Here is a 25,487-nt window from a genome sequence, read left to right on the forward strand (position 1 = left end):
CAAGAGCAATATAATGAAATGTAGCTCAATTGTATTAATTATTAGATATTAGTAAATTTTGTTAGAAAAAGCATTATTCACACAATAAAAAAAAAATTAAAAAAAATAAGATTTCCAAGAATAGAGAAGTATATATTTAGGTAAAAGGGAGAATGCGGAAAAATGATGAAAATTAGCAAAGATAAACGAAATATACGATATGAATATGAATTAGACAAATTAAAAAAAAAAAAAAAAGATAATATTTTAATTTTAAATATAATAAATAACAAGATAAATTATATTTGCTATATATTAAAAAGTGATTATCGAAATATATTAAATGACATAAATTATGAGAATAAAAATTCAATAGAAACATGTTTTTATTATTCAAAATCTTATATAACATTTTTACTTTTATATTACCCATATATTCATAATTATATAAAATGTTTAAGAAATAATAATTTAAGAATATATAAAAATTTTTATAAGCATATATTAAAATTGCCAAATAATTTCTACACATTAATATTCAAATTAAAAATACTTGATATAATAAAAGAAAATAAATGTTCATTAAATTCGAGTAATGATATAAATTATATAAATAAAAATATACAAGAATTTAGTAGTAATAATATTAGTAACACTTTTTTTGAAAATACGAACAAAACTTATAGTAGCAATAGTTATATCGATAACAATGCAGGAGGGGTAGCTGCTTTTCACAAAAATTATTCATCATCTTCCCAACTTGTATTAAATACTCCAAATTTTTATGACAATTTTTCAAAAAATAATTTTATAAAAATATTATTTTCCAGAATTTATAAAAAAAAATATCATAAATCAATAATAAAAATACTTGAACTTGTCTTATTTTACCATTCTTTGCCGTCCTTTTCATTCTCACAAAATTTTTTTCAAAAGTATCACAACAATAAAAGAAATAGTGGATTGGATCGCAAGCAATGTAAATCCAATAAAAATAAACATTTTAAAAAATTATATTTCAAAACACCGTTTTTTAAGCATGTTATTGTACCGACTATATATTTAAATGAGGATTGTAAAAATGTGGAAGTGTTAGCTAAAAAAAAACTTGTTAAAATAAAAAAAAAAAAAATAAAAAATAAAAAAATAAAAAATAAAATAAAAAAAAATGTGGCAGCAAAAGTAGAAGAAGAAAATGCTGATTATTCATTATCAGAAAATACTGGAAGTGATATTACTGAAAAAAGTTTAAGTTGTTTAAGTAATTCAGAAGACGAAAGAGAAGTAAATGAATTTTTAAAAAAAGAATTTAACTATGATATTAATCTAAATAAAAACAATGAATCTCATGATAACATATATTTTAACAATTATAATGATCAATCTGAAGAAATAATACCAAATGATAAAAATATTAACGATGGTCAAATGAATACTTCATCGGTTTTATCTTCTACACTTAACAACGAGAATATATGTACGAATAAAATAAACATTCAAAACGAATATTATAAAAATGAAAATAATAATGAATTGAATTTTTCAGAGCATGTTGTAAATAATGGGGAAAATATTTCATCAACGAGAGAAATAAATAATTTGCAAGTAAATGATATATCTGATAATTTTTTAAAATTTATATATAATTATAATAAAAACAATAAATCATTAAAAAATGCAGAATTAATATATGGGAAATATATACTTGATGATATACAAAGTTTTATATTATATAGAAAAAACAAAGAATTTAATAGTAATACTAAAGATAATAATAATGAAAAAAAAAAAATATATATTCATGAAATTTGGAAAGATTTAATAAATTTTGATGATGCTGATGATAATAAAAATACTTTAATACATAAAGCTTGTTTAGTTTCAAATATAAACATAATATTTATTTTGTTGAATTTAAATGTCAATCTAATTGCTTATAATGATAAATCAGAACTCCCTTTACACTGCACTATTTATGGAACAAATAAGTACATTTTTTTATTACTTCTTCACAATACTATTGAATATATATTTTTTTATTACATCCAATTATTTAAGGATAAAAACAACGAAAAAAAAAAAAAATCTATAAATAGCCAAAATATCAAAAAAGAGGCCAAAACATACACACTTAATAATTATAATAGCATAATAAATATCAATAATGAGAAAAAAGAAAATCATCAAAATACAATAAAAAATATAAACGAAATTAGTGATAGTAGTATTCCTCATCATACATGTGATAAAACGGATATAATAAGTGATGATGTAGAAAATGATAAAAGTGTTATTCGAAATTCTCATATAAAAAATAAACAAAAATATATATATTATATAAAAAATAATTTTTTCTATTGCAAAAAGATAAATCATAAATTTATTTGTACAGTTGTAAAGCTATATTTAAGTTTATTTGTAAAAATTATTGAACTAGGAAATTATGAATTTTTAAAGATTATGTTTAATTATAATAAACAGATATTTTGTTATATATTACAAAATCAAGAAATGTTATATTTCCTTTGTTCATTTGCTCGTATGTACAATTCGCTAAATTTGTTTATAAAATTTTGTAATGATATTTTTTCTTTTGATATTGTTAAAGAGAATAAAAAAAATCCAAAAAAAAGATCTAATACTGAAGCAGCATTTATAGAAAAGGAAATCAATAACAATATTAAAAAAATTAAGTCTAACATAACTGTTGATATTGATAATATTGAAACAGAAAATATTGTAAATCACGAAGAAGAAGCGCTTTCAAAAAATGAATCAAATGAATTAGATTCAGTTTCTGTAAAAATAAACGAAGAGGAAAATAAAAATAGTATAATAAAAATATCCCAAAATAGTGAAAAAAAAAAAAATGATTTTATAAATAATTATGTGATAAAAAAAAAAACAGATAAAAAAAATAGGATAGAAATATTTTACTCACATGAATGTGCTAAACATATATTTGTCCCTGAACCAACTGATTATCCATATATGCGAAATAGAATTAAAAATAGCATACCTGAAAATTCAACAAGATTAGATGTTTTAATATCTAATAAACATGGAATATTAAAATTAAATACTTTTGTAAATTTTAAAATTAAAAAAATTCAAAGAAAAGCTACAGCATTAGATGTTTTAAGAGTGCATGATGTGTCATATATAAAGATGCTGTTACAAAAAATGAAAAAATTAAATTATTACAATACTAATGATAAATTTGATAATTTTTTAGAACCTTCGAAAAAAAACATTAAAAATTATTTAGTATTACCTGAATATTATAGCGAATCACCAAACAATGACAATATTCCTGATCATATCAAAATGTTAAAAAATAATAATATTATAAGTAGTATGTACGAAGGAAATCCAAATTCTTCTACTCAACATGGAGATAATAATAATCCCCAATTTGATAGCGTTGGTGAAGATTGTGAAAATAAAAAAAGTGGATATAATGGAGGGTATGGAAGGGAATTAGATAGTGGTATAAACAGTAGTAATAATATAACTGAGGGAAAAATATCGAGCTATAATAGTAGCAACGTAACTACAATACAAAGCCCAGAAAAAAAAATGATCAGTAAAAAATATAGCAGCAATAATAGTATTTTTAAAGAGAAATATGATAAACTAGTTTTAATAGATAACGACACATTTGTTAATAAGCATTCATTTAATTGTGCATTAAATGCAAGCGGGGTCGTTTTAAATGCAGTTGATTATATATCTTCAAAAAATTCGAAAAAAAACAAAAAAAAAATATTTTGTGTAGTAAGACCACCAGGACATCATCTTGGCACATTTGGCGCAGCTCAATTCAATTTATCAGATGAAGATAAAGCAGCAGGTAGCCAAGGGTTTTGTTTATTAAATAATATTGCTATTGGTATATCATATGCAAAATATAAATATGAAAAGTATGAAAGAATAGCAATAATAGATTTTGATGTACATCATGGTAATGGAACAGAACAAATTATAAGAAATATCGGATTAAAAAAAATAAAAATTAATGACTATATTGATATTTATAGTTGGAAAGGGTGGAAAGATAAAAATGATAAGAAAAATGTTTTTTTTAGTTCTATACATGCATTTGATGGTTATTTTTATCCTGGAACGGGTTATGATACTGTTGAATTAGAACCATATATAATAAATGTAACATTAAAAAAAAATATGGATGAAAATGATTTTTTACAGTTATTCCATAATAATATATTAATACATTTATATCATTTTAAGCCTGATATATTATTTTTATCAGCTGGTTTTGATGGGCATAAATTAGATTATGTAAATAATGGATTTGTTAAGAAAAATACGTCAACATATTTTTATCTAACTAATCTTATTGTTTCATTACAAAATAAATTACATTTCCCTATTATTAGCGTTTTAGAAGGTGGGTATAACACATCAAATGATATGGCATCTGTTTTTAGTTTGTCAGTCCTTGAACATGCTTTATCTTTTTATTACAATGATATATCATTTTTATCACGAAAAAAAAACAAATCGATAACTAATACTATCTCAAAAAAATGCGCACGAAAAGAGAGAAAAAAAAATGTATTAAAATTTCCATATATATGTTTAGGAAAAACAAAAATGGAAGAAATGTTTAAAAATTATTTTGCCGTTTTTAAAGAAAAAACCAAAGAAACTGCAAATTTAAATTTAACAAATAAAGTAGTTGAATATCATAAGTATATTAAAGAGTATGATCGAAAAGAAAATGAAATGAAAAAAAAAATGTCAAAATTTTTAAACAAAAATAAATTATATTTCCAAAACATACTAAATGATACTAATTTACTTTCTACAAGTATAAATATAAAACTACCATTCGAATCATATTTTTATCAAGTTTTATTTCTTTTAAAAATAAAATTAAAAAAAAAAAAATGTTTAAAAAAAAAAAAACAGCTATTTTCGCAGGACGTTAATCAATACTTCTCCATTTTGAACAACCCTTCCGATATTCAAAATTTAAAATCTGTCTATATTCAACAGTAAGAATAAAAAAAAAGACGCAATTGACTTAGAATAAGATACAGGCATTTCTATGCAATTGCAAGAAATATATATGAATGTGCTGTGTATATTTTAGCACTGTTTTTTTTTTATCATATACACGTGCATATATATTTATACACTTTAATCCAATAAAAAAATGTTGCTTTATAAGATTTCGTTCGTATATACATGATTTCAACCTATCTTTATATAATGTTTTAAAAAATATATACGTTATTTATATAAAACTCCTTAAACATTTGAAACATTTTGTTCTTTTTTAAAACAATTTGTAGGCATCCCGATACAAAATTTGAGTTAAATAATTTATGGAATCACCTAAAAAATTAATTTTTTTATATTAGCCAATTAAAAATGGTAGACATTTTTTTTATCATTATTAACTATAATTGCATAAAATAGTTACGTATATAATATATATGTTTACATTGTTAATCTGCTTTTATGATAATTTTTTTATTATTTTATAATTATTTTATTTTAAGAAAAATAATACTAATGTTTTTAAATTGTACAACGGGAAAATTCACCTGGTAGTGGCATATAATATATTTTTTGTTTTGTTTCATTTTACTATTTGTTATGTGCGATATGTGCACGTTATCGTCAATTTGTGTTAATTTTTAATTTCGTTTCGTCTGTACTTTTTTAATATATTTATTTCTTTCATTTGATTTTTATTCTCCATTTTTATTAAAAAGGTAGTTAGCTTCGTTTTCCTTATATACATATATTTTCCTCATTTTTTTATGCCAATTTTTGGTGTATATTAACTTATAATTAACTTTTACCACAATAAACTTGATATTCTCATGAACGAATTTTAATATTTTAAAAAAATATATTTATATATTTCCAATTTTTTTTATCAATATAAATAACAATTTTGTGCTAAGAACACTTTTTTTCCGTTTTTTTTTTTCTTAATTTAATTGTTAACCTTTAGGGTACAATATCTATAACCACATATGTATATTGCAATGATATATACACAAATAATTTTTAATTACACTTTTATTTTTGCATTTAAATCTTTTCTTCCTTTTAGCATTTTTATAGTAATCAATTATCTATACCCTATAAATATTTCTATGCTTTAATTAAGATTATTACTATGAATAAAAGGAGAGCTAAAAAACACTAAAAACAATATACCATAAAATTAAATAAAATAATTTTACAAAAAAAAAAATATATATTGTATATTATTTATTTTTTCATACTTTTCTTTTAAAATGACAAATAATATCTATTTATAAAAATGTAATGAAAAAATGAGATTAAAAACGTTTTTTTTTAGCATAGGTTTATTTTTATTAATAAATTTTTTTTGTATTAAAAAATCAATAGCGTATATATTAAATGTAAATGTAGTTGATAAAGATGACATATTTATTTTTTTATATAAAAATGAGCAGCTGTTAGCTGCAAGCTATTACAACTTCAAACCCTCCTATTTCTTTTCTGTTGAAGAAGGTATAATTCATTAATGCTTTTTTCTACATCCATATTTTATACATATTTATGACATGTCTATGTCATATGTACTATATATCAATCAAATTATTATATCTGAGTCTGCTCTCAGTTTTATAATATATACACAAAAATCAAGCCATAAAAAACGCATCATTTACATTATAAATAAATATACATACACAAATATACTTATTTGTACACTTATATATTAATCTTTTCCATTTAGGTGAAATCGACATTGACATGAACATATTTTTTAAGGAAAATAAAACGAAGAAAACGAAAAGCAACAGCCAAGAGATACTAGCTAAGGCAAATAAAAATTCAATTTCCCTTTTAGACCATTTCAACGTAGATAAGGAATATTTTAGCAAAAAGATAAATGTTTTAAATAATGAAAAATATGAATATATAAATAAAAACGAAATAAAAGAAAGTGAAATAACGAATATTGTTCCAAATGAATTAAATAATGGCATAACATCAAGACATAACGAACATAATAATTCAACAATAAGTGATAAATTCAGTAATGTATTTTTAGTTCTTATGACTGCTGACCAATGGTTAAATTATATTCGACTTAAAAATAAATTGGAACCATCAATAAAAAATGATGATAGTTATATTTTTACTTCACATTTTAATAGTATAAAAAGATATCCAATAAATCGAGGAATAATAAAAAAAACTATAAAAATAACACAAAAAAATAGATATATGTTATTTTTAATTAATAGTAATAAATTGATAATAAACATGAAAGGGAATATAGTTTTTTATGATTACAAAACAAAACACTTATCTCACGATTTTATTTTTATCCCCAATGTACTTCATTGTGTGGTTTATATATTATTAACAATAATTGTAATACTGATACCATTTTTTATTAAATATAGACAGAAATTAGATTTATTTATGATACTCAATATGCTATTCTTTTTGCTTTCGACTTATTATAATTATAAAAATGTGAATTTTATACAAGACACTGGATACATGTATACATATTTCTGGTATGCCACTTCAAAAGAAAACCTAAGCACAAAATTTTTGCAATATTTTTATAAATTTTTTAAATTATTTGCTATTATTTTTATCATACTCATAATTTAAAAAAATAGCTACGCAATTCTTGTCTATCATCAGCCATATCCTTTTTATTGAATTTAATTAATTACTATTTTGTTTATATTTTTTACATTTTTTAGGGTGGCAGCAAATATTTTTAAAAAAATTCAAGACATCATTTCATTTATTATATATTTGCAAGTATCACTAGGTAAATAATTTTATTCGCTGCAAAGCTGATAATGCTAGCATTCATATTTCGTTTTTATGGGGTAACAAGTTTGTTTATTATTTTTATTTTAATTTCTTTTCCTTTAGGTGATATATACGTAAGGAGCCATTTGAGCAGAATAGAGATACAATTCATGATATGTTATTCGGTTATTTCGTTTTACACAGGAATATTTGAAATTTTTTTAGGAAATTTTCAGGTAAAAAAAATAAGGATATATTTATGTTTTTCTAATATATATTGTAATATACACACATAATTTATTTTCCATTTTTTGTTTTTCCTTTTTTAGACACCTCGATATATTCTACAAACCTTTGCTTATTTATTTATTTTTATTGCCATCAACTTTACGTCAACATTTCTTTCAGTAAGAAACATGAAAAACAATCCGAATAAAAATATAAAGGATGCTATATTAAAACTGAATTTTTTTTACATAAAATATTCCCAATTTGTTCTCATTTACACACATAGGCCCGCTTATCCGAAGAAGGTTTATCTTTCAATGTCGCTGAATTGTATACAAAACATCAAATTTACAAGTAAGAAATAACTTTTAAATCGCCACTTTTTTGTGTGTGAAATGTATAAAAAAATATGTTCATACAAAATATTACTATGTACAACATATTTAACTGTGCCTACAATTTAGTTGTAATTTTATAATTAAAAATATATACACTTTTTTTTTATTAGAAAATATCGCATAATATTTTTTGTAGTGATATTAAAACCTATTTTCCTAATTATTTACAAAGTTTTATGCTTATCTCCTTCAAATATTGACTTGTACAGTCCTCATGAATTTTTATATGTTTTTTTTGACATAATTTTTGATATTGTTTTATATGTTATGGTAAGTTTATAAAATTAATATGCATGCTTTCTATTTTGTTGTTTAGCTAAAATTCATTATATTTTATACCTATTTATATGTACTAATTTTTCCCCTATAGCTTTTCGCCTTATTTAGGGCAGTTAAACCCTTAAAAATATTGAAGGTGAGATAAATAATTCATGCTTGTATACATTTTTAAAACTTAAGTAATATTATATATATATATATATGTATAAAATATTTTCCTTTTTTTCCAGCATATTTTAAGTAATGAAGATTTTCACATTAACTAATTAAATCATGGCATCCCCTTTTATTATTTCATTACTTTTCTACATTTTTTTTCTTAAAACTTACATTAATGTATACTCATATGTTTTTAATTTATTCGTATATATATATGTATACCATTTATATTTTTTCTCTTTGCCGTTTCTTTAATTTTTAATGTCACATATATTTAGTATTTTTTTCATGGAATTCACTATATCCATATTTACCACTTTCATTTTTTGAGTTTAACCATAAATAATGAAAACACATGAACATTTGTATCACTTAAAAAAGTGCAACTATTCCAATGGGCGAGTCAAACCTTTAATGTATATTTAGAAAAAAAATTAAGAAAGAAAATGACGTAAAAAAACATGTAGAATAATGTAGAACTGCGAAATAGAGAAATGTGAAATACTATATAAAAGCTTTAAAGCAGCATAGCTACTTTACACTGCTCTTATCGTTGCGTGTTATAAATTTATATGTACTTATGCTCTTTTCATTTTATTAATTTATTTGCTTTTTTCGCTGCAGGAACAAAGTATATATGCTCATCCTTAGTTTGAAACCTAGCTTAAAATATTATGGATATTGTGAAATATATTTTTTAAAAACCTCAGATAAGGGGAAAAAAATCAAAGTATATTTTAACGATAAATATATTAAAATTTTGAAAATTTATCTTATTTATTCATTGAAGTATGTAAATGAAATAAAGGAAAAGCATATAAAGAAAGGAGACAGTTGTTTTTATACTATTTTTTCCAATTATTTGAATTTAAAAGGATTATATAGACTTATAGTTTACTTTTATTACGAAAGTGTGGAAGAAAAAATAGAAGGTATATATGTTTCCGAATCGAAAAAAAAATTTAATGAGGAAATCAAATTAATTACTACTGATATACATAACCTCAAAAAAAAAAAAAAAAAAAAACATATAGTAAAATGCCCAAGTTTTAAAACTACGTGGAACTATTTTTATTTTCGAAAAAATTATAAACTGGTACAATTTAAGCTTAATGGATTAAAATTTAAGCATACCAATAATTATAGTTACATAAACACATTTTGTGAATTATTTTACCTTCCTACAATATTTCCATGTCTAAATTATAACATCCATAAAATAAAATTTAAATTGTATGTATCATTTCAAGTTACTTTAAATAATAATACCAAATGTGTTGAAAAATATTTACATTTTTATAAACATTTAGAAAATAGTAGCGTGGAAACAAAAAATTATTTTAATTTGAGCTTAACAAATTTAAGCAAATTTTGCAAAAATAATACGAAAAAAAAATACGATATTGATATTATAAATCCCCCATATTTGGTCATAAGTAACAGCAAATTAAAAAAAGTCTATTATAGTAATAAACAAATATGGGGAAAATATTTTTCTTTTTCTTTACATAAAAAATGTCATTTAGAGGATTGTGATAAGACAGTGGCATTACCTTCTCAAGTAATACATAATATTTTGCCAAATGTGAAAAAGATAAAGAAAAGAGGAAAAGGACAAAAAAAAAAAAAAATAATAACCAAAATAAAATATTCATTATGCCTACATAGCAATAATAATCGTAGCATTGAACATAGAATAAATAAAAAAAAAGAGAAAGGATATATAACCTACGAATTTTTTAGAACAAAATATAATATTTTAAATTACACCTTTTGTTTATTTGTAGGTCTATATAATAAAGTACATTTAAAAATTAAAAGAATACCTATTTTTATATATATTGAAAAAAATAATGAAAATAAACAAAATGAATACGTTTTTTTTATAAATATATTGAAAAATGTATTGCTAATGCTTATGAAAATAAATATTTGTTTAAAAAAAAAAATAACAGACAATAATTTTTTGCAATTTATAATTTTAAATAAATATAAATATGTAGGTGAAGAAAATCACAATTGTCTTACATTTCTATCCACATTTATTAAGATAAATGGAAGCAATAATAATTTTTATAAAATTTTATCAGTCATAAAAATTATTGTTCATGAAATTTTTCATATATTATGGGGAAATTGCATATACATTAAAGACGAAAAAAATTTATGGTGTAAAGAAGGACTAACTCGATTTTATGAATTAATATATACTAAATTAATTTTTAAAAAAATAAAAACATATATATATATACACACATGTATCAATTACTCTAATTCATTGCTACAAATTTATAATATTCTTCAATATTACTTTTATATTCTTACTATAGACACACTTAATATATATAATCACACTTTACAATTCTCAAATAGTAATGTGTATAAAAATAATAAAATTAAAAAAAACAAACAAAAAATATATAATAATTGCAACTCAAGCTATAAATACGATGTAAACAGTTTTAGAAAATCCATATTTTACGAAAGAGACATTCACCATTTTTATAATCCTCTTACATACAATAAAGGAATGAATATTTTTAAAATTATTACTATTTTATGCACACCATATTTTAGAATAATCATAAAATTGTTATATTATAATTTTTATAACCATTCTATAAACAAGAACAAATTGTTTGCATTTATTAATTTTTTTTTTTTTATTTTTCGTATTAAACCATTTTTTTTTAATTATAAGAAGGAGGAAATAAAGAGTATAAATAATCAAAATAAAAGAATAAACAATTTCTTTCAATCATGTACGCCAGTTTATAAAAATAAAATATCCAAAAATTTTAAAATTAGAATAAAATACAAGAGAAATTTACAAAGCTATAATAATAAATATGTCTTTTTCCAGAATTTCTATTCACCATTTTTAAAATTGTCTTTTAAAAAACTATATAAAATTTATTGCAATAAAATCAGTAAATTTCATTTAAATTGCAAAGATATTTCTGTAAAAAAATGGAATACAGTATTTGAGGGTATTAGGATAATGAGACAAAAAGAAAAATTATATTTTACTACTTTAAATATTAAGCATATAAAAAAAAATATAAACATAAAGTATATAAAACAAATCAAGTGTTTAAACAACATTTTGAAAAACTATATAAATATAGTTGGTCCTCCAAAGTTATTTATAAAATATTTTAAGAATAAAAATAAATTATTAATTCGTCAAAAGCATTATTATTATGATAATTATGCTCAAAAAATTAAAGAAACGAATAATTTATTTAAAATACCATTTATTTTTAAATTTAATAATAAAACTTATAAAATACTAGTTACAAAAAAGTCAACTTTAGTAGATCTATATTTATTGTGGAATGAAAACAATGAGGAATGTAAAACGACAACTATAGAAGTAGATTATCAAAATAAAATAAATTTCTTCAATATATGTTTTAAGAATAATTGTTATTTTTCTTATCATTTTGTTGACATGAACTCTTTTAGTCTTATAATAAATTCTATCAAAAATAATAAATGTTCCGAAAATGATATATTCTATATTGTTGTAAATATAATACTACACCTTTTAGTCCGTGTTAAATCATTACAGCATGCCAAATATTTAAATTACTTGGTGTGTAAACAAATATTTTTGGTAAAAAAAAATTAATTATATAAGTTTATATTCTTAATTTTTTAAGTAATATTATGGATATGCATGCCCCAATTTACATATATACATTTATTATTTTTTATTTTTAAAGGTATATAAAGCGCTTAAAGTTAATGCTACGAACTGTAACAAGATCCGCAATATCACTGCTATTTTTTGCATTGAATTTTTCAAATGTTATATGCATTTTAGTAAATATTTTAGGGATATAGAAAATCGAAAATTAAAATTAATGATAAGAAAAGAATTAATAAATAGTACATTTTTTGGTGAAATTGATAAAGACATTGAATTTTTATTTCAAGATTTTATAAATTATTTATCAAAAATTTTTTATTTATTTAAAGAATCAATAAGTTTATTACAATAAATGGAAAATCATAATTTTTTTTCGTGTGCAAGTTGGATGGAACATATTTATGCAAAAAGGGTCAAAATTTAAATTATACATTTGTGTTTTGGTTTTTTTTTTGTCTATTAATTTTATTCATACCAGTTTAATACAAATTAATAAAATGAGAATATCTCAAATATTTGTAAGAAAAAAAAGATACCTTTTAAATCTATTAAAGCAAATTTATGAAGCTACAAGATTCATCATTATTTGAAACAGACTTTTCTGATTCTGCTCTTGTATGTAGTGTCTTCATAATACTATAGCTGATATGGTTTACCTGTTTTATGTTTATAAACAAATTTTCCAATCCTCCAATTTTTTTTCCGTTTGTAAAATAAATTCCGTAGTACCCTTCACCTACAACAAATAAGTTGTATTTTCTGTCAATTATAACTATTTTTTAATATTTATTTTATTGTATTTTTATCTTCTTGTTTTTTATGTACCTGTTCCAGTCAGTTTTTGTATTAAATTATTACATCGTGTAATGACAATATAATGCTTACAGTCGTAGTAGACAGTCAAACAATGACTTATAAAATTGTATATATAGCTATTTATCCAATATTGTTCATCTTCTGATTTTGTTTTTAGGTTTGTTGTTATTCCTTAAAAAATAGAAAAAATATAATATAAGAAATGTTTTCATTTATATATTACTTTATTTCTGTATATCAACCTATTTATTTAGAAGGGATAAATAATTACCTATTTCATTACGTATATTACTATCATTTTTTTTTACGTAAGCCCTTACATATTTAGAAATATCAGAAATAAAAAATTTGTTCATAATTTTTTCAAACTTTAATTTATTTTTTTCATTTTTTTTTATTGAATCTTTTGACAATTCTTCCGAGTAATCATAATCTACTCTTTCTGTCCTTACATGTGTATCATCAAAATTATGGCATTCTGAAACATGTGAATTTTCATTTAAATAAATATTACAATTATCACGTTCTTTTATAAATGATTTTTCTATGCTCACTAATTCCCACACACATTGAGACATTTTTAAGAGGGTTTCAATTTTATTTTTATAAATTAATTATGAACACATGTGTATATGTATATAAACTATAGCATAAATATAATGATGCATTCCTATCTTCAAATGTTCGAAATATATATGCATGTGATTATATTATATATATGGAACTTATAATAATTCATTGCATTAATTATTGTTCAAAAAAACATGGAAAATTTAAAAATCGACCATGCTTAAAATGCGGAAATTTATATAGCATTAACTGCAAACACATATATAAGGATACGAAAAAAAATAAAATGAAAAAATACTAAATATTTTAACAAATAAACTAATAATAAAATTTACTAGGAAAAAATATTTTAATACAAAATAACGGCAAAAAAGGACTTTCAATTTGCATGTGTGCAAGCAAAAATATAAAATCGGATGGAACTTTATACATACTCAAAAAAAACATAAAACAAAAAATACAGATATAAATATTTAACAATCCATTGAAAATGTAAAATTTGGTTAAATCTTTAATAATCTATAATTCTTCGTAATTCTCGAAAAGCTTTTCATCATCTAAATTTATGGAAAGAAATTTCTCAATATTTATATTTGTGTTTGTCTAAAAAAATAAAATTGTCGTAATTTAATTGTAATGAGGAGCATATAAATGATGACTAAAAAAATATAAGCACAAATCAATTGTGTTATATTTTTTAGCTCATTTTAAAGCATAATTTTTTTTCTATAAATTTTTAAGAGGAAATAAAGATATAAATATAGATCATATTAATTTTTCCTATCTTTTTATACCATTTGACAAATCCAAGAAATAAGTTTTTCTTCAGTTTTATCTTCAGTATACATTATAGGAATTCTTTTGTTGGATTTTTCATACAAGTAAATGGTTGGATATCCCTCTGATAAAGGACAAAAAAAAATATAGATACATATTAAAATGGAGTATTGAGATGTATTATTTCATTTTGTTATATTTTTCATTTTGCTATATTTTTCATTTTATAGGATATGCTAATAAACAAAATTTTAAATACATATTTGCACATACCAATCGGAACATTATATATCTCATTGTTAGCCGCATCAATTTTACTAATTATAACATCATTTTTATAATCTTCATTTTGATTTATATACAATTTTAATCTTTTTCCTATTCTTCTATAGATTGGGTCAAATTTATGGCAATGCCCACACCAAGGTGCATAATATAGAACTACAACATTTTTATCATTATTAAATATATGCTCATCATAATTATCTGCTACTATTATTTTCACATATCCATTATTATATTCGTCTGGTAAAATACGCTCACTTTTTTTATAAAAGTATTTATTATCCGTTAGAAATTCATTAATAAACTGATCAATAGTCTAAAGGTTAAAAGATGCATATTTTTATGTGTATATATATATATGTATAATTTATGAATATATAAGTTTGACAAGGCAAACACGATTTATGTATTTTTTCATCATACATGAGAATAAGAAAATGCTTCATCAAATGAAGTCATAAATTTATTGAACACATCCCGTAAAATGAGTAAACAAAAAGATGCACCACATATTCATTTGCTTATTCGTTTTCTTATCCATTTGTTTATTTGTTTATTAATTTTTGGGTGTATTACCTTTTCGTTTATCTCGATCTCATCCGACAAAGGCTTGTACTTGTAAGGAACTTCTACATCATTTTTAAATTGGGTAATTCTCATAATCGGTTTTTTTATATCATCAATAAGGAGATCAGACAATAACCGCTTTTCATACACTTCTACATTTCCAGAAATAGCAAAAGTAACCATTTTATGCTTTTTTGCACACTTAATAATGTCGGTTTTATTTAACTCATTAATATCATTATAAAATATAAATAATGTGATTGTTTCCGGCGAGAATAAAGTCGAAAAATAATATTCTGAAAAACGAATAACTAAAGGTTCACTTTTTTCGTTTATCCATTTTGCTAATGCATTTAGTTTATCATCCACAATAGACTCATTTTCATATAATATATTTAATGAATTATTAAAAAGATAAAAATATTTATCAAAAAAATCATTTTTATATAAAATTCCATATATGTCTTTTTCTTTAATTTCAGCTATATTTAAGTTATCACTTTTTGCAACGAAAGCATTTTCAAAAAATGTAATTAAATTATTGTCTTTAATATAAAAAAAAAATGTATTTTCTATTAATTTACATATAGAAATTAAATCATTGATCATATTATAATATTTTTTTTCTTTTATTATAACGAATATAGTCAATATATTATATTCTTTTAGTTCTAAAAATAAAACTAATTTCTCTTTATTTTTTATTTCATATATACTTTCATCTAAGTATTCTTGTATCCATAATAATATGCTTTGTACATTATTTAAACCGATATATTTATATACTTGTTTTTTTTTTATTAAAAATAAGGAAGGGTAACTATATACATCAAATATATGTATTATTTCATGATTAATAGCAACATTTATTTTTGATATATTTATATTACTATCATACATTAATATACTTGATATATTTTCTAAATTTTCAAGAAGTAAAATAGATCTTTGACACCAATGGGTATATACTATTAATAATGTAATTTGATTTTGATCCTCTAAAATTCGGTTAAAAGTGTCCATATTTATAGACACAATTTCTTTTTTACCCCAATCATCCTGATTCGTATAATAAAAATTTATTAAAATAAAAAACGCTATTAACAAATTTATGCATTTCATTTTGTTTTGTCAATTAATTTTATTTTATTATCTTGAGAAAATAACAATTCATTTGTTATCTCAAAGAAAACGAATGTTACGAAAATAAGTAAACCTCTGTTTTTTTAGCACTTAATTTCATTGTCTGTATTCAAAATTTATAATTTTCCTACCCTTTATTCATACACAGTTAATCACATCCCAAATATATATACATAAATAAACATATATATGATTAATAAATATGTACAAATATAATAATTAAATTAGGACTACGTGGATCTTTTTGATGCAACACACAGATAAAATATTTTAAAAGAAAAACTTAATATTTGCCATTATTCTCTTTATAGCATAACTTTCATTTTTCTAAAAATGTAAAGAATAATAAAAATAAAAACAACTAAATAAATAAATATTTCATATGGGGGGATTTTTTTTTTTCTTCTTTTTTTATAATAATGCAAAATTTAATACACATAAAAAAAATATTTTTTTTCCACATTTATACTATGATTTATGCCAATTACACTGAATGCATTGTAAATTGAAATTTATATTTTGTTTATATTTTTTATACATTATTTGCAAAAGAAATGTGAAAAAAAACGCATACAAGCTTTAATTAAGCAAAAATTTAAAACAAAGCAAATGCTAAAATTAAAGGTTATGCATGACGAACATTTTTGAGCAAAATATAAAATGAGGATTCCACAAATATAATAATCCTAATGTTAGATGTTGTCACAAAAAATAACATTAATCAATGCAAATAAACGGACGCCATCATCTTTAGATAACATAAATTGTCAAATGTGTTTTAATCTCGGGGTTTCACCAAAATGAAAAGATAAACTTTCCTATTAACTAAAAACCTTTAAGCCTATTTATTCGTTTCCTCGTTTGCTCATTTGTTTGCTTGCTCAATTTTTTATAATAAGTTGTGTATGAAACACGAAATGATCAAAGACATTTCACTGCTACAAATACATTTCTATAACATTTACAAAAAATATATAATACATCCTAATATAAGTTATATATAACTTTCTTTTTTATCGTTTTTTTTTCGGATTTAAATTTGAAAAAAAGGTCATATATGCATTTTCCACACTAAAATTTTGAAGTATTTGTTCGCATATTACATGGGCATAAGCGATACCCATGTGTATGTGTATATTATACTTAGTAAAATTTCCTCTTTAATTGAATATGGAATAGTGATTTTTTTATTTTTATTTTTTTTTTATGTTTATATATATTTATACGTATATAATTTTGTACCATTAAAAAAGGAAAAAGCAAAGAGCGCCAATTAAATAATGCGACTCATTACTATTTCAGTATGGGTATTAACAATACTTTTTACATATAATAAATGTTTAAAAGTTAAAAAGTTATTTTATATCCCAAGCAATAAAGAAAATATATTTTTTGAAAATGGATTAAATAAAAAAAAGCAAAATTGTTCAGAAAAACCATTTTATACAATCAGAAAATATCACGCCTCAAAAAATGGCGCAAAACATATCCTAGGAAACAATAAGGATAACAACAATAATAATACTAATCCTGACATAAATGAGGAATATAAAGTATTTCAAAAAACAAATTTCATAAAAAAGTACCAAATAACAAAAGAAGAAATTGACACTTATATTGAGCAAATAAAAAACAGCAAAGCAAGTGGTTATGAACCTAAATTTCCAAAAGATGCATTTAGAACACCAGATGGATTAACAAATGTTATTTTGGATTATAAATATAAAAATGATAATTTAAAAATACACAATTATTATTATTTTTTTATGCAATTTTTAAAAAAACTATCAGAAAATAATGATAACCAAAATCCTAATATTAAACAACCAAAAAATGACAATAGCCTAATAAATATACACGATTTTTTATACTTAAAAAAAAAAGGGTTTTTTGAAGGAGAATTATATACCTGGAAAAATTGGATCATACTTAATAGAGGGGAATGGAAAGATGAAATAGGATATGATAATAATGAAAATGAAGAATATGAAATAAAAACAATAAGACCAATTGTGGAACCCAAAATGAAAAGAATGCCAATAGAGTATTGGGGAAGTTTTAGAGCAATTGATTTTAATGTAAATCATTATCCTATATATAAAAAATTATTCGATTATTTTAATAAAATAAATGTAACTGAGGATGAACCATATCACAAAATTCATCCTTTTCTTTTTTATCCTCGATTTAGTGTGGGTCGAGATAGAGGAGGTTTGAGTTATGGTGATGCAAATTATTTTGGAAATTATGGAGATATTTATAAAAAAAATGAAGAAAGAAAAAAAAGATTAAAAATGTTGAAAGAAAATAATAATAATGGAGATGCAAGCATAGATTTCGATTTTGGTCAAAATGATAATTATGAAAATGAAGATTCAAAAAATAATGAGGATAAAGAAAGTGTTATAAATTCGAATATACATAAAGAGCATTTTATTGACAAATATGATTTTGGCCCCAATGATATTAAAATTGAAGAAGCAACAGACGTATTAATATATCCACAAAATGGAAGATTATATCAAAAATTTTATATAGGTCCATTAAATATAACAGATGGACACACATTTGGTTCATTAATTAAATATGTATGTCAAAGTCAAATATATGGTTATGCTATAGTAGGTATAAAAATACATAATATGAATGAAGATACAAAAATTGAAAACACACAAGAAGATTTACTTGAAATTGCTTTAAATTTATCTGATGTTTGCATATATAGTAAAGAAATAAATATAGAAACAAATATTCGTTTAATTTTTAAAGGACCTTTAATGTTAGTTGCTGGAATGATCCCATTACCATCTCATTTAAAAGTTGTAAATAAAGAACAATATATATGTACAATAAAAGAAAATGGATACATTGATATTTCTATTAAAATTGAATATGGTAAAGGACATTGGATAACATATGATAAAGGTTTATATAAAAGAGAAATAGGATCAGATAATGAATGTATGAAAAAAAGACAAATAAAAGAAGTTGTAAATAACAATTATACACCTTTAACTGCTAGTTTTAGTCCTTGCAGAATGGTTCGAATCACTGTTCATAAAATTGCAACAAAATATTGGTGTGAGGATAGATGTGAATTTACAGATCCTAAACAAATGTTAGTTGTTGAAATTTGGACTGATCCAAGAATGCTACCAAAAAATGTTCTATTATATGGTATTAAAAATATTAAAAAAATTTTAAACAAATTTAGAGAAATGATAATCAATGATACAGATTTTCCATGCGATCAAGAAGATCGAGAAATTAAAAAATTATGGCCTTTCATTGATAGATATAAATATTTACAAACTAAACAGAAAATGGAAGGAGGCCCACCTATAGTTAATGTTGATGAAGAACTAAATACAAAAAATACTAATGTTAATACTGATCAAAATGGATTAAAAATGGATGAACAAATTTTTAAAAATCCATTTACTCAATCTCTTATGGACCCAGGAAATTTTCCAAAACATTCAAATATAATGTTGCCATTGCAACAAACCCCCCCTCCATATATCGACACTTTGGATTGGCTTAAAATGGAAGTGAATAAGGATAAAAATTCTACCAAACTTGATGGAAGAAATAAAAGACAACATGATAAATTTAAAAACAAACGGATATTTGACTATGATAATTATTTGGATGATCAGCTTGCTGATATATTAAGTGATAATCCGAGCTCTTCTTGATTCGAAAATATTTCCATTTTGTTTGTTCACACCCATGAGTATTGGGTGAACTAATATATTATTATAGTTTTATTTTTATTAATTTTTTATTGTTTATTTCTTATTTTTTCTTTTTCGGTAATTCGCATTAACCGCTATTTTTTCGACTAAATGCTTTTAAAATGTTGAAATACAAATTAGGAAGTTATTATGCTAAAATAGTAGCATCTATGAAATAAATAGGAATAAATATTTACAAACATTGTTATAAAAGGTTACATATAATTTATATTTCTATGCTTAATGAAATGAATTAAAAAAAATTTTAATAATTCCAAAAAATTATAAAAAAGTAGATTTATTATAAATCTTGAAATAGTTTTTCCCAAATATATTTAAAACGATCCACTTTCGAGAGAACTAAATGAATGCGTTTTTCATTTATTTTATAATCTTTTGTTATAACCCAATATGCATCATCGCAGCATATTTTTCCACACAACTACAAAAATGAAAAATGAAATAAATTTATGTAAGTATCAAAATAATTATTCATGTATATACATATGTATTATTTTATTATTATTAACAAGGTTAACGATTTCTCAAATATTAAATATTTTACAAATTTTTGTTGTCTTACTTTATGATCTAATAAAATAATTTTTTTCCCATTCACCATGATTTCTAACTTTATATAATCATTTTTTATCTGAAATAAAATATCTTCTTGATTTGTTTCTTTAATTAAAGTAGAATGCACATAAAAAATGTAATGGGCATAATGTGTACATTCATATTTGTGTGTGCATTAAATATTGTGTTTATATGTACAGTAAATACGGGAATGTAATGAAAAAAATAATAATAATTTAAAGCTAAAAATAGTTGCTCGTAAGTATATAAAAAGTAAAGTGGGAATAAATTAATATATTTTATTTTTTTTACCATCAAAAATAGGAATATTTAATTCAATATGATCTAATGATTCTCTCCAATCAAACCTAAAATCGATATAGGTCCATTAAAAAATAAATAATCAATACATTTATGAATGTGTGTGCAATGTTTAATAGTATAAGACGAACTGTTGCAAAAATAAATATGATAACTTTTTAATCTTACTTAGCATTATTTAAAAGGGTTCCCATTTCATATGGCATATGTAACATGCCTTTATACTATGAATTAATTAAATAATCAATGTAGGCATAAATGTGTTTATATATTTATAGACATATTATTTTTTTTATTTTTATTACCTTCATTATCTCCTTTGCAGTATCTTTGAAGGGAACTGATTTACAACCATCATCTTTCATAGAATTTATTTTTTTATATATATCATTTATATTAAGATTTTCATTTGGACTATTTATATCATCAATTTCATCAAATGTTTTTTCTATTTTATTAATATTAGTGTATTCTTTCCTAACATTCATATTATCATTTTCATTAACCTCTGTATTATAAAATGCCTTTCTAACACATGTTTTTAAATCCTTGTCAGTATTATTTATTACTTCTTCAACATTATGTTCATTCATTGATTTCATTTTTTCCATTTGGTCTATCTGTTCTTCGATTTGTTTTATTTCTTCCTCTTTTATGGCAGCATTTTTCTAACGTTAAAATAAAGGTAATGACATCCCAATAAATGAAAAAAAATCATAAATACATATACATATTTATATAAAGGCATTCCTAAATATATTTTAAATATAAATTTTACCTCAATTTCTCGATATAACTTTAGTGACTCATTTCCCAGTTTTCCATCTTCTATATCTTTCATTAAATTCTGAATTTTTTTAAAATTAAGAAATAAAAATATACCAAATTACCAAATGGGAAAAATTATGTATATATTATGTGTGAAATTTAAAAAAAAAAAAAAAAAATTATATACCTCAAGTTCGATATCAAAGTCGCTGTCATTTTGTTCTGTGATAGACAAAATTAATTTTTTATTTGATTTTTTATTTATGGCTATACTTTTTATAGGAGCTCTTATAAAATGGGCAGATTTTAATATTTTATAAGCTATAGGTTTAGAAAGATTAATTAATTTTATCTTGCATATTCTTGAGTGGTAATACGAACTATTAATACAATTGACAGTAAGTAAATGAACAAAAAAAAGGATGCTTGAAAAAATGTTAAAGTTCTTTATTAATTTTAGCATAATTGTTTTTGGCCTTCGTCAAATAGTTATATGGTTACGCATGCGCATCAATACATGTAAAAATAGATAAGCAAATAAATACGTATATCCAATCATAGGGTGGTTCAATGAAGCTTTGTTACCCCTGATTATATTTCCATCATTTAATTAGCTGCCTAATTTTGTACTATATATATATTATTATAATGAAGGAAACAAAAATATAGCATCATAATGTGGTTAATACTAATTTTTCAAAGCATTACTAACACTTTAATTTTTATTCTATAAAAACACTAACTCATTTTACTATTAAATTAAACTAATAAAAGGGAAATATCACATTGTGTAAGAATATTTACACGTATGTATATACATTATTTATTTTAACGAAGAATGAAATATTTTTTATTCCCTTTTTTTATATCTTTTTGTATCAGAAAATAACATAATTACTCTCTTTTTAGGCACTATTCATATATAGTGGTGTGCATTTTCGAAAAACAGCAACAATACATAATTATTTTCATAAGATTAGCATATCAAATAATATAATAATAGTATGCATTGAAATTTACAAATAAGTATATCCATACATATAGTTATTATGTATATTATATATATCCTATTTTTATATTGAATAAAATATATTTGGATATTTTTTTTTTTTACCACTTCTTTTTCTTCTCACTATATTATATAGAGTATTTCTTATTATATAGTACAATTTTATGAACTTTATTATTTTTTTCCGTTCCAAATAAATTAAAAATTTGATTTAGGGGTAGAAGATTTCAAGTGTATATAAATATATTTGAATAATTATTTTTTATACCCCATTTCTCAAAAAAAAAAATTGAATCAAGTTAACACAATTGGGAAAAATAAAATGGAAAGCGGGTTTAGCATTCCGTTAGCAGATGATATGCATTGCCATTTAAGGCAAGATGATATGCTAAAATTTACAGTCCCTGCAATAAAAAAAGGAGGATGTAATCGAGTTTTAGTAATGCCTAACACTATACCAATTATAAGTAGTTGTGAAGAAGCCAAGAAATATAGAGATGAATTAATAAAATATGATAGCAGTATAGAATATTTGATGACTCTATATTTAAATAAAAAAACTGATGAAAATGATATATTAATTAATTACAAAGAATGCAATTTACAAGGAATAAAAGTATACCCAAGTAATGTAACAACGAATTCTAACGATGGTGTATCAAGTTTAGAACCATATTATAAAATATTTTCTACATTAGAAAAAATAAATAAAAGTTTACATATACATTGTGAAGAACCTAATATAAATCCAGTATATGCAGAAAAGGAATATTTACAGCATATACATGATATATCTATTAAATTCCCACATTTAAAAATAGTTTTAGAACACATATCAACTGAAAATATGATAGAGCTTGTTAAAAAATATCCAAATATAGCAGGATCTATTACTCCTCATCATTTGCATCTAACTATTGATGATGTTGTAGATGTAAAAAATTATGATTACTCATTTAACAATACAGATATTGAAAAATATGTAAAAAATGTATATAATTATTGTAAACCTTTACCTAAAACATTAGATGATAAAATAGCATTATGCAATATTATAAAAGAGGGAAACCCTAAAGTATTTTTAGGTTCTGACTCGGCTCCACATTATCAAAAATTTAAACAAGAACCTCATTATAAGCCTGGTATTTTTACACAGCCTTTTCTTTTATCATATCTTGCTCATATATTTAATAAATTTAATTCATTAGACAAAATTGAAAATTTTGCTTGTAAAAATGCTGCACAATTTTTAAATTTGAAACCTAAACCCATCGAAAATAATAAAAATAGTATTATATACATACAAAAAAAAAATTTTACAATACCAAATGAATATTTTGGAGTTGTTCCATTTTTAGCTAATCAGACAATTGATTTTACAGCATCCTATAAACATGATGTCGTTTAATATAGACACATATTTATATGATATGTATTTTTATTATGAATATTTGCATAAACTTTTCTATTATATATATAGTATAAATACATTTTTTGGCTACATCTGTTTTTTAACATTATGTGTATTTATTTTTCGGTAAATTAAAAAGTATGCTACTGTATATTTTAATCGAAATTTGATTAAAAAGGAAATTATCAAACTTTATATGCACCTCTTCAAGGACATAAAAACAAACAAATTAATTGAGACAAAAAAATACAATATAAAATTTTATATTACTGAAAATTACAATTCAGTGTATCAGTTTATTGTTACCTTTATTATTTTTGGAGAATTTGTTTTTACATCGTTTAGTTTTACATCAGTTTGGTCATTTTTAAAATTTTTTCCGTTTTCAATTTCCTTTTGTGTTTGGACATCTTCTGAAGAATTGTCCTTTTTGTTGTTAGGCGCTATAACACTATTTTTGGAATCGATAATTTTACATTTCTCTTTATTAGACGACTCTATTGAATTTTTTCTTATGCACACAAATGTTTTAGGCATTGTATTTTCTTCTATGCTTATATTTAATTCTTCATATGATCCATCTTGGTCTTGAGGAAATAATTTAACAACTAAAATTGCAATGATTGAAAAAAGTATTGATATTGTACTAAGTATAAGGGCAATATTTATAATTAATTTTTTATATTTTTCCGGATCTATTGAATTATCCAATATATTAAACAATAAAATATTATTTGGCATTTTTCTTGTTTACATGTTTAAAATACAATTTTTAAAATACCAAAAATACATAATCCAATAAATCAAATAAATATATGAACAGCAATTAATATTTACACATGATCATCTTATTTAATTTTTTATTTAAAAAACTTTTTTTTTTATAATTATTTATGTCTTATTTTAAAATAGAAAAAGATAAAGAAAAGGAAACGATATTATAAACACGTTTTACCATTCCATTATTATTATAATAAAATATGCACAAATTAAAAGACGCATTTAAGGAAAATAA

General features: G+C 22.0%; 9 protein-coding genes across 9 annotated transcripts; 5 read left to right on the top strand and 4 right to left on the bottom strand.

Moving 5' to 3' along the window:
* Positions 1-162: 162 nt before the first annotated feature.
* Positions 163-5,355, top strand: PBANKA_1335400 (histone deacetylase, putative; the record flags this gene model as incomplete). Its single annotated transcript, XM_034566966.1, has 2 exons — positions 163-5,000; positions 5,301-5,355. 2 exons carry the CDS (start codon positions 163-165, stop codon positions 5,353-5,355), a joined length of 4,893 nt encoding a protein of 1,630 aa, XP_034423510.1.
* A 944-nt stretch (positions 5,356-6,299) lies between these two features.
* On the top strand, positions 6,300-8,944 carry PBANKA_1335500 (conserved protein, unknown function; the record flags this gene model as incomplete). Its single annotated transcript, XM_034566967.1, has 9 exons — positions 6,300-6,501; positions 6,731-7,523; positions 7,719-7,789; positions 7,897-8,009; positions 8,103-8,180; positions 8,288-8,355; positions 8,510-8,669; positions 8,770-8,814; positions 8,909-8,944. 9 exons carry the CDS (start codon positions 6,300-6,302, stop codon positions 8,942-8,944), a joined length of 1,566 nt encoding a protein of 521 aa, XP_034423511.1.
* A 238-nt stretch (positions 8,945-9,182) lies between these two features.
* On the top strand, positions 9,183-12,844 carry PBANKA_1335600 (M1-family alanyl aminopeptidase, putative; the record flags this gene model as incomplete). Its single annotated transcript, XM_034566968.1, has 3 exons — positions 9,183-9,253; positions 9,462-12,456; positions 12,566-12,844. 3 exons carry the CDS (start codon positions 9,183-9,185, stop codon positions 12,842-12,844), a joined length of 3,345 nt encoding a protein of 1,114 aa, XP_034423512.1.
* Positions 12,845-13,040: 196 nt separating this feature from the next.
* PBANKA_1335700 (conserved Plasmodium protein, unknown function) lies at positions 13,041-13,886 on the bottom strand (the record flags this gene model as incomplete). The annotated part of the gene is made up of 3 exons (XM_034566969.1): positions 13,041-13,228; positions 13,318-13,479; positions 13,580-13,886. 3 exons carry the CDS (start codon positions 13,884-13,886, stop codon positions 13,041-13,043), a joined length of 657 nt encoding a protein of 218 aa, XP_034423513.1.
* A 511-nt stretch (positions 13,887-14,397) lies between these two features.
* On the bottom strand, positions 14,398-16,629 carry PBANKA_1335800 (protein disulfide-isomerase, putative; the record flags this gene model as incomplete). The annotated part of the gene is made up of 4 exons (XM_034566970.1): positions 14,398-14,481; positions 14,673-14,779; positions 14,929-15,256; positions 15,517-16,629. The coding sequence occupies 4 exons, from the start codon at positions 16,627-16,629 to the stop codon at positions 14,398-14,400; spliced, it is 1,632 nt and encodes a 543-aa protein (XP_034423514.1).
* Positions 16,630-17,930: 1,301 nt separating this feature from the next.
* PBANKA_1335900 (DNA-directed RNA polymerase, alpha subunit, putative) lies at positions 17,931-20,348 on the top strand (the record flags this gene model as incomplete). Its single annotated transcript, XM_034566971.1, has 1 exon — positions 17,931-20,348. One exon carries the CDS (start codon positions 17,931-17,933, stop codon positions 20,346-20,348), a length of 2,418 nt encoding a protein of 805 aa, XP_034423515.1.
* A 340-nt stretch (positions 20,349-20,688) lies between these two features.
* Positions 20,689-22,515, bottom strand: PBANKA_1336000 (HSP20-like chaperone, putative; the record flags this gene model as incomplete). Its single annotated transcript, XM_034566972.1, has 7 exons — positions 20,689-20,829; positions 20,971-21,068; positions 21,276-21,331; positions 21,453-21,508; positions 21,590-21,952; positions 22,063-22,131; positions 22,240-22,515. The coding sequence occupies 7 exons, from the start codon at positions 22,513-22,515 to the stop codon at positions 20,689-20,691; spliced, it is 1,059 nt and encodes a 352-aa protein (XP_034423516.1).
* Positions 22,516-23,383: 868 nt separating this feature from the next.
* Positions 23,384-24,469, top strand: PBANKA_1336100 (dihydroorotase, putative; the record flags this gene model as incomplete). Its single annotated transcript, XM_034566973.1, has 1 exon — positions 23,384-24,469. The coding sequence occupies one exon, from the start codon at positions 23,384-23,386 to the stop codon at positions 24,467-24,469; it is 1,086 nt and encodes a 361-aa protein (XP_034423517.1).
* Positions 24,470-24,763: 294 nt separating this feature from the next.
* PBANKA_1336200 (conserved Plasmodium protein, unknown function) lies at positions 24,764-25,213 on the bottom strand (the record flags this gene model as incomplete). Its single annotated transcript, XM_034566975.1, has 1 exon — positions 24,764-25,213. One exon carries the CDS (start codon positions 25,211-25,213, stop codon positions 24,764-24,766), a length of 450 nt encoding a protein of 149 aa, XP_034423518.1.
* Positions 25,214-25,487: the final 274 nt, after the last annotated feature.

The sequence above is a fragment of the Plasmodium berghei genome (genome assembly GCF_900002375.2).
Source record: "Plasmodium berghei ANKA genome assembly, chromosome: 13".
Lineage (NCBI taxonomy): Eukaryota > Apicomplexa > Aconoidasida > Haemosporida > Plasmodiidae > Plasmodium > Plasmodium berghei.